This window comes from Arvicanthis niloticus, chromosome X (genome assembly GCF_011762505.2).
Source record: "Arvicanthis niloticus isolate mArvNil1 chromosome X, mArvNil1.pat.X, whole genome shotgun sequence".
In the NCBI taxonomy this organism is placed as follows: Eukaryota; Metazoa; Chordata; class Mammalia; order Rodentia; family Muridae; genus Arvicanthis; species Arvicanthis niloticus.
In genome coordinates, this window is record NC_047679.1 from 83,721,713 (window position 1) to 83,731,935 (window position 10,223).

At 36.5% G+C, this 10,223-nt stretch overlaps 1 protein-coding gene across 1 annotated transcript in view; it reads left to right on the top strand.

Annotated features, from left to right (window-relative positions):
* Fam199x (family with sequence similarity 199, X-linked) overlaps nt 1-1,985 on the top strand; it is a 30,845-nt gene extending 28,860 nt beyond the window's left edge. The window contains exon 6 of the mRNA XM_034485275.2: nt 125-1,985. Coding sequence (XP_034341166.1) covers nt 125-295 — 171 coding nt within the window. The 3' untranslated portion in view covers nt 296-1,985. The remainder of the gene's footprint in view (nt 1-124) is intronic.
* The last annotated feature ends 8,238 nt before the right edge of the window (nt 1,986-10,223 follow it).

Genomic DNA, 10,223 nt, shown 5'->3' on the forward strand with positions numbered 1-10,223 from the left:
GAATCACTCTGTAGAGAAATTTGAACAACTTAAAATTTCGAAAGTAGCGAATTAGATCCACCAACTCTGGGATGCATACAGCAATGTCTAAACTTCATTGACCTTTCCTTTGTCTCTTTAACAGAAGCGATCCAAGCAGCGAAAACTACAGCAGAAGGCCTTCCGCAAGAGGCAGCTGAAGGAGCAAAGGCAGGCTCGGAAGGAGAGGCTCAGTGGGCTCTTCCTCAATGAAGAGGTGCTCTCCTTGAAAGTGACTGAGGAAGACCATGAAGCAGATGTTGACGTTCTGATGTAATAGGGTGAATTAATCTGTGTTCTTTCGAAGCATTATTCTCTCTTCATTAGTTTACATACATCTTGACCAAAATTTTGGTTAGGGTTGTACTGATATACCATTAATAATTTAGGCCAGTGGTTCTCAGAAATTAGCGCCAGCATCTGCAGCTTTCAGCATCACCTTAAAAGACCTTAGAATTGTGTTTGGGCCCCATTCCAGACCCACAGGCAGTGTGGATTTGGAGCAGCACTGTGTTTTAACTAATGCCAGATTATTCTCATGTACATTCTCACTTAAGGACCACTGGTAAATGTCTTAACTACTTTAACTTTATGGTGATTAAGTAGGCTTTTTAAAGACTACTGCATTTACAGTTTGGAAGATTTCAAAGTACTGATGACAAGTAGTTTATTTTGTCAGTATATATTTAGGGTCCGTAATTCAGTTCTCTTATTAATGATACTTTTTTTTTTTTTTTTTTTTTAGTTTACTTTTTCAAAAGGGCCATAGTATAATTCTTAGTTCCTAGGAGCAAATCTTTTTTGAGGTGAGGGTGCACATAAGGTATGCATTGCTGTTTACAATAGTGCCTTCATTAGGTTTAGTTATTTTTTCATTAATTACTAATGCAAAGGTATAAAGTAGGGCCCTAATCTTTTCCAATTAGATGTGGGTTTGTTTTTTTCTCTACTTTATGTCAAGTGAGAATCATTTCTGCAAGTGATAACTACTGAGAAAATAATGCTACATTAGTGAAATTTTAAACTTAACGCTGTGTGTTGATTAAGTTTCAAGTGGAGAATCCAGTTAGGCAATGATACCAATTAAAGTTTCCCATTGTATCCTTAAATTTTAGGCTCCTTAAGTAATCTCCAAACTAGAACATTTATCTATCAAAAATTTTAAATGTACATCTCCAATTTTACATGTTTGACATGTGGACAGGTTAATGCTTCAAATTAACTGATAGACCACTTGGAGTTCAACAAACTTTAGAGACTGCTGCGGATATACAAAGCAGTATTCTGTAAGACAAAAACAAAAACAAAAAAACCCACACCTTTGTTGGTGCCTAGTAGGACTCTCAAGTCTAAATGTGAAATCATGGAGTTTCTTTAATCATGCTTTCAAAGAATTCCTTATCATGAACTTAGAAATAGCGTGATTCCTTTTCTTCTATGTGTCTGAGCATTGACATGAGCTGGAGAGGATACAAACTAAGACTACTGACAATCAACTTGTTTTCTGACTTTCATGATTTTCACTTTTACTCTTGCATTTAGAAAGCAAACTGTGTAATCTTTTGAAAAGGCTACAGAGTTCAGAGGTTAATAGGGTTTCAACATTATCTAACTTTAGTTCTTCAAAAAGATTAGCAACTTAAAATTCTTAATTTTTAGTTGCTATAAAGGCTTAAATTTTACTGAATTGAAAAGTGAAGATTTAATCCTGGTATGTTGTCACATGCCTTTAATTCTAGCACTCAGGAGGCTGAGGTGGGATTGTAAGTTCAAAGCCAGTCTGGGCTACATAGTGCTACTCAAATTTTGTATACATTTAAAATTTTTAAATTTTATTTTTTTTCTTTGAAGGCTAAAGAATTGAAACTGAGGGTAAAAATTAGTACCTTGCAGCATTGCTGAGGCCTGTGGTCTGACTGTAACTTTTGAATGCCTACTAAGATCAGAATTTAAAGTGCTACGAAGATAAAAAAAAAAAAAAAAAAACATGAATATGTGTGCTTTCAGTTAAAGTAGTATTTCTGACTTTCCTCCTACCTCCTTTGGTACTCCATCCTAGTTTAGAGAGACCAAAGAGATCTTGGGGTCAGATCCTAGAATACTTAAAGAATGTGCTCCTTTTTCCCTTCTAAGTACAGAAATAGAAAAAGAAGAGAAACAAATACATCTAAACTCTCTACCTTCCCTTAGTCATAGCAAAATCCCACAGAGGAAATAATCCACATGTTCCTCCTATTCTCTAAGGAAGGTGGGCCACATCCACATCGAGATACAGGGCAACATTTATTCATCACCCACTTGCAAACTATTTATTTGTTGATGCTCAGTAAAAGAAAATCCAAAACTTGGTTCAGGATATAATTTAAAACTAATGTCTCTCTCCCAAAAATCATGTAATCTTCTTAACTTAGATTTAACTTAAGTCACTATTAAATAAGTTTACCAAAGTGCCATGGGCAGATTTTAATGTCTATAAAGGTTTGAGTATTTATAGAAGTATGTCGTGACATTTTCTGTAAGTCCAGATTCACTCTGTATGTTAGAACTGGAATGTGAGGTGTCGACTTGGTGGAGATTGAAAATACTGTTTTCATTGAAAAGGAAAAACAAATAGTGGAACTCCTAGAGTTGTTTATGATCTAAGAGAGAAAGGGAGAGAGATTAAAATCTTTCTCCTTCCCTCCAAAACAAACTATCGCAAAAGGGCAAAAGTCTCTTCGTCTCTTTGTTATCTGTGCTCTGTTATCTGTTAGGATGTTTTGTGTAGATATTTCAGAGAGAATTGTTTGAAATAGGTAGTGATTTATTAAATCTGGTATCTCCATGAGGTATATTTAAAACAACTTCAAGTCAGCATCTTTTTTTTTTCCTTTTCAGTGGAAAACATACCTAATCAGTTAATTAAAAGGAAAACCAGGGAAACCCAAATCAAAAGTGTTGAGTCTATCCTACTCCAGTTGCAATGGCTGAAAGGAATATGTATATACTGCTAATGATAGTATAAACTGGCTATGTCAGTGGAAATCAGTATAGGAGTTCTTTTTTAAAAAAATACAAATGGAACTGTCTTATGATGGAGCTATGCCATTCTTTGGTATATGCTGAAAGTAAATGAACTCAGCATATGACAGGGATTTATGTGTGCCCTTCCATGTCTACAGTACTGCTCCCAATAGCCAATAAATGGATGCCCATTAGCAGCTAGATAGATAAAGAAAATGTAACATATATAGATAGCAGAGATGTTGTATTCAGCCATAATGGAGTCTGGAATTATGTCACTTGCAAGAAAAGAGATGGAACTAGACAGAGATCATGTTAAGCAAAGGAAGTCAGATTCAGAAACACAAACATTGCATTTTTTACAAGTGGAATATAGATTCAATAAAATGCACCACATGAAACTAGAAGGAGATACTGTTTGGGAAGAGGAAAGGCTCTGGTGAAAAGGGGAGCAAAAACAGTCGGTGTATATGATCAAAGTACATTATAAATATGTATGGATAAATGAATGAACAGAAGTCCAGATTTTGTTCCAGTTTTGGTTATCTTCTGTCCATAACTGACAGTGGAGTGAATAAGTCTTCTCTTTATAGATTTATCCAGAGACGTTTTATTAGAGATCTTGTAAGCGTATGTCAGTCCTTATTACAGCTTTTAGAAGTGTGAACAATGAATTAAGCAAAATGGCATGTATTTTTATACAGTTTTGCAAATGATTAAAGGAAGGTGTTGTTTTAGAATGTAGTAATTTGTAAAGGGCTAGTTCATTCTATCTTACCAAGAACTTAAAGTCAAATGACACTTTTTCTTCATTCTTTGGTAGATAGTGACAGTTTAGTTGACTTTCTCTGTTGTTTGGGTAGGTTAGACATTTCTGAATTAAGTTCCAGAAACTGATTTATAAAAAAATGACCTATAGTGTGGGTCATCTCATTTTTTCTAGCTTTTAAAAAGTAAATACCCTCAAAAAGGAAAAATTATATAAAACTATTGTATAAAGGTATCCAGATTCTGATGAGCTTTAAGCATTGTAAAATTTATTATATATCTTCATATTTAAGCCAAAAATGTCACAACATAAACTATGTCAGTCTTTTTGTTCTGGGTTCTCTTAGCAGACTTTTTGTTCATGGCTTCTCTGTAGCCTCATGTGCCTTAAAGGTGGTGCACTTTGTCATTTGCGTCTATATCAGGTTTTGTCAAAATCAAATAATCAGAATGTTATTTGGTTCATATGCTCATGGTGTTTGGATATTAGTAAAACTTATCAATCAGTAGTAATAGAGTATAAACAAAATAAAAACCTTCAGATCTTAGATTCATTTGCTTAAAACTAGTTTTGATACACCAGATTAATGAAGGGCCTTGCATTTACATAAAATTTTGCTTAAAATATTTGTCCCACTGAAAAAAATCTGAAGCTAGGATACTCTTTATTTCCCTTTTCTTTTTGAAACAAGGTCTCCTTACACATTCTAGGCTAGCCTTGAACTTGTTTTGTTGCCCAGGCTGGTCTGGAACTTGTGATCCTTTCTCCTTAGCTTCCCTGGTATTTGGGACCCAGATGTACCTGGGGAATATATCTTTTTAAACTAGATGAGTTTACCAGGAAAGAAAATTTTTGGGGTCTGTACAAAAACACTTGAAGAGCCAAGATTATATAGAAAGGTGTTTCTTCCGTTAACTTTAAGGATTCTTTGGATTCATTTGTGTAATCGTTGGGTGCCCTATTCTCCTTGCTTTAACAAATTACCTCTTAGCACTGTCTTCAAGAATTCTTCTTGGGAATTGATGGAGGATAAAGTTAATTTTGGTTGCTGATAGTATAGTTCATTTGTGTTCCATAGCAGTGTTGATGTTGAATGCACTGACATTCAACTAATTTACATTAGAGATAGATTCCATCTTTTTGAGCAAAAATCGATTATGATAGATTTGTAGTAGATTTAGGCTTGGTAAAGTGAGATGAATTTTATCTCACATTTGAACATTATTAAGTAAGAAGCCTTTTGAGGTATTTTGAGCTAGGTATTTCTTCTGTAAGTATATAATTTGGAAGATAGACCTTGAAATATTTGAATTTGGTTTCTGAAAAACAATTTGTGTTCTCTATGAGACTTAGAACAAACTCTGGCAATTCCTGTATCTGACTGTTAAGACAAAGGAAGCTCTAAGATACAAGCTGGCTCACTACAATTAAGTTTCCATCTCTTAAATGCTAAAATTTGTTTGTGTCTCACTGCCCAAATATTTTTTGAATTGAGGTTATTGATGTTTTAGCCTAAACCAGACAATGGCAAATTGCATTTTATTTTGACATTCATGCCAAACTCAGAAAAATCAGTGTGATCTTTTCTAATCTCAGTATTTAGCAATTTTTCTTTTTAGTCAGGTTTCTTTTATTACATTTTTGTGGCAAATGGAACTTGTGGAAATCTGTGTTCTTTTTTTGTAGTGTTGGATGGGATGGAAAAGGGAAGAATGGCTTAATTAACTAATATCTGTTTTGACTATGTCAATCAATGTAAATGTGGAGTGACCATGTACAGATGACAGGTACATACTTAAGCTGGCTGAATTGTTTAGAAGGACAGCCATGGCTTGCTCTGAGAAGTTGCTTGTTCTTAAATTGAAGCTGATCTCTTGTGTTTACATTGAGATTTCAAGGCTTTTGGAAAATGGGACTGATAGTGTCTCTTCCTGTAGTGGGTGAATTTAATTTCCTGTTTAGATTAAAAAAATACATAAATCTTTGTGTTGGCAATTTAATAGGACTGTTACCAAAAGAAGTTAATAATAATCACAAATATACATAAAACACCTCATAGATGGTTAAGAGTTGTAAATTGTGGGACTTTCCACTCCCTTCTTTTCAAAAAGTAGTTCTGTAGAATCAATATAACCAAAGCAAGTAGGAAGTTGACTGGCTTGGAGAATCTACAAGTAGTCGTAGATACTGTAAAAGTATCAGATTGTCAACCAGGACTTTTTTTCCTATATTCCTGCTAAATGTATTCTAAATTAATGCACTTTTGTATATATGACAGTCTTCTGTACATTCTGTACCTACTACAGTGTATATAAAAACTGGCTGTTTTTTCTTGAAGCTGTGTGAGGGGATAACAATAGTTATAACACAATTGGTTTTTATTTTGAGTTCCTTTTTGCACATGAAAATATTTTAGCAGGTGTGTATCTAAATGAGGTTGTGTGGTTGTAACTGAAGCTGGCTGTGATGGAGCTGTTTTTTTTTAACCTAGTATCAGAATTAAAAGAGTCATTTTAGTTATTAAGAATTAGGTACTCATACTATCCTAAGTGTATCTCTTTCACTGCTGCTTATAACTTTCTACTCTGAAACAGCTCCTTTCAAACTTCCATCCCAGAATATTTGCTACTAACAGAGAATTGCCATTTTCTTTGGCTCACAGTTTGATTACGCTCTATAAACTTGTTTTGTGAGGGTCTCAGTTTCCCAAAAGTCACGAGCAAAACTTTTTTTCTAAAGAGATCAGATTTCTAGAGAAATTATCATTTACACAGTTAGTGAAAATTAGGTCAAATTTTTGTTGACAAAAATGATCTATTTTCCTTAAAAGATTCTGCTGTGGAATCTTTTAAAGCTAAGGTTCCAGAAAAGAAATGTCTATGATCAGTTGTATGTATAGATTCAGGTGCCATTCTGGGTTTTGTATGTGTAGGGGCATTTGTTTTTGTTTTTGTTTTCCCTTGGGTTTTGGTGTTTCTTGATCAACAATGTTATTTCTTGCCACTAGAGGGACATCGGTGATTCTTTTCTTTGGGAAAAACTCTTAGCCTTTTTTGTTGTTGTTAGTTTTACAGATTGGCAAGACTTAAAAATGTTTTGTGTGAGTAAATATGTTCATTTATTAGTCAACGGTAGATTAATTAAGCTTGTTTAATGAAGAAGGCAGTCTTATTCTTGCTGTCTGTAACCTTTCATTTTTAATAAATGTGAGTTAGATACTAAGTAAAACATGCATGTGTGTGTTTCTTTTCTTAAGGTACTGCATAGCTGTATTGTCCTTATGGTAGGCACCAGACATATTAGACTACTTTTTGTTTTGGAAAGCATAGGATCTAAGAAGTTCCACAATGCTGGGCATAGTGGTTCCTTTAATCCCATCACTTGGGTGGCATACACCTCTGTGAATTCAAGGGCAGCCTGGTCTACAGAGTGAGCTCTAAAGCATTTTTAAATGATAAGTATACTTCTGTTATATCTGTGTATGTGTGTATATATGTATATCTATACATATATGTGTATGTATATATACATATATGTATACATATGTATATATACATGCATATACATGAATAAATCCTGATGTCAAGGATTTGAAATAAAAACCATGACTATTGTTACTAATTTCAAAAATAATTCTGTCTCTTCTTGGCACTGCTCTAAAATGGTTACTTTTTATTACTTGAGGCATTCTGGTGGTATCCTGGCCTCTGGCCTCTCTCACCTTTTCTTCTCTCTTTTGAAGACAAGGTCTCTGAGTGCACGCTACCCTTGAGCTTCTGTTCTTCCTGCCTCCACCTCACCTCTAAGCACTGGGCTTATAAGCATGTGCCAACACACCTGATTCACGCAGTACCAGGAACAGCACCCAGACTATCATGCATGCTAGGCAAGCACTCTACCAACTGAGCTATAGCCCCAGGCCCTTGACCCTCGTGTAAAGTATGTCTATTGTTTTTATCCAGAAATAAATTCTGGTTGTTTTCCTCAATACTTTGTTAAAAGCCCTATAATGATTCAAGTCCCCAGGCAGGAGGAAGGGAATACTAGTTCACAGTAACTCCAAGTTACTGTGCCTCCAGATCCCAAGAGTTCTCTTTTCATGGGCTGGGGAGATGGCTCAGTGGATAAGGTGCTTGTCGTGAAAGCATAAAGACTGTAACTAGGGAAATAGAGGTGGGATGCTAGAACCAGTGAGTTTAGGGGCTCAACAAGACACCCTGCCTCAGTAAATGAAGAGGAGAGCAATCAAGGAAGATAGCTGATAGAAACTGAGACGTTCATACAAGCATTCAGAAGCACACGCATCCCTTCTATTACATGTGTACACATACATGCGTGCACATCACACACAGAATTTCCTTGTGAAAATTACCCCAACTGGTGAAGATTTGATTATGAAGAATTTCATTAAGATTAAATAGGAACATAAAAGAAAATGGAGAATTTTTCCCCTTTGTGTATTATTACCAGTTAAGTGATACAGCTTAGAGTTCGCAGGGATTTCATAGATTGTCCACTATGGTGGTTTATAATCTTAAAGAGTACATTGTAATTCCAGAAGACTTATTACAGCAGCATGGTAGGCCAGCCTTGGAGTTGCCAGTAGGTTTAGGGCTGGCTTAAGAATTTCTCTTTTGTTGTTGTTGTTGTTTTGTTTTTTCTTTCTGTTAGGAAACTTTATTCTTTTACCTGTTGATACATGTACTCTGTATTTTTGGTCCCACACTCTCCCAGTTTTCTCTGGGCCTTACCAGCACCTTCTGTAAATCTCCCTTTTTGTTTTGTTCTTTTGTGTCCCGTGGGAAATTTAATCAGGACTGTCTGTGGAATCCTGAGTTTGGAACCAACCATCAGAGACTGGTAGACTCACAAGTGGGTACACTATTTGATACCATGTTCCCCTCCTCCCAGAATCTATTGTTGACCCCTTTGGGTCCCTAGCTCACTGTTATGAGAGCCTCACTTTTGTGGACCCTGCACCAGATGTACAGCTGCTGTGAGTTTGTGGTTCCCATGTATGTATCCTGCTTAGAGAATGCTATTTTGCAGCTCCTCTCCCTCTCTTCCAGCTCTTACGTTCTTCCCCCCCCCCTTTTTTTTTTTACAATGTTCTGTTAGCGTTAAACAAGTGGTATAAATGTTTTGTCTACGTCTGAGCCCCTGACAGTTCTTTTTTCTCAGCATTGTGTGCAGCCATGAGTCTTTGCCTTTATTTTCATTCTGAGTGTAGCCTTTCCCCTGGGTATAAACAGGTATTTGGGGGAGGGGTTCACACTGTGTCAGTTCATCTAAACAGCCATCTTAGTTGTTATCTCTCTACCCCAGTTAAAAATTCCTGTTTGATGCTGGTGTTGTTTGGCCAAGTAAACAGCTGTAGTTAACAAGGAAACCCCTTTTCTCTCATTTACAACTAGACAAAGTGGTCTGCTACAAACCTATGAGTAACACAAACATAGCCCATTCAAAATCCAAAAAAGCTTTATTCTCAGGCTCCTCAACATATTTGGGGGTGTTTTTGGGGGGAGGGGGAATGGTCAATTTTCGTCTGCCTAGACCAAGAGTTGAAATTGTTGGCCTTGAAGACGCAGCACGGTAAGGTGCTTGACAGTTATGGAGATCTGAGGTCAAGCCTCTAAAATCACATTTTAAAAATCCAGCCCAACTGCACAGAACTCTCATCTCAGAACTGTGTGTGTGTGTGTGTGTGTGTGTGTGTGTGTGTGTGTGAGAGAGAGAGAGAGAGAGAGAGAGACAGACAGACAGACAGACAGACAGACAGATGGACCAGATAGTCTAACTGAATCGACGACTTACACATTCAGTGAGAGACCCCGTCTTCAGAAAACAAGATAATAAGAGAATGATTGAGGAGAACACACAGCATCAACTTCTGGCGTCTTCACCCATATGTAAACACTTATATCCACACGCATATATATACCTCCACACTAAGATATGCACACACACACAAGCCTATGGACTAGCAAACTCAGAATCACTTTAGAACTTGTGAGAGGCTCAGATGCTCGGGCTCTATCCCAGACCTACTGAGTAATAAATTCTAGGACTGAGTTTTTAAATCTAGTGTTGGGAATCAAACCCTAATAATGTATGTTAGCTGAACTGGTAGAACACCAACCTAGCACGCATAAGATGTAATAAGCCTTCGAGATTATTCTGATGCATATTTAAATTTGAGAACCACCGGAACAGTGCTTCTCTCTCCCCCCTGAACTCAGAATTATTTTTTTAATTTATTTTTTTATTTATTCACTTTACATCCTGCTTACTCCCCCTGTCACCCCTCCCACAATACTTCCCCCTTCTCTTCTGAGTGGGGGGGGGGACTGCATACCTCCCCCACCCTGGCACTTCCAAGTCTCTGTGAGGCCAGACATGGCAGCCCAGCTAGAGGAACATATCCTTGCACAGG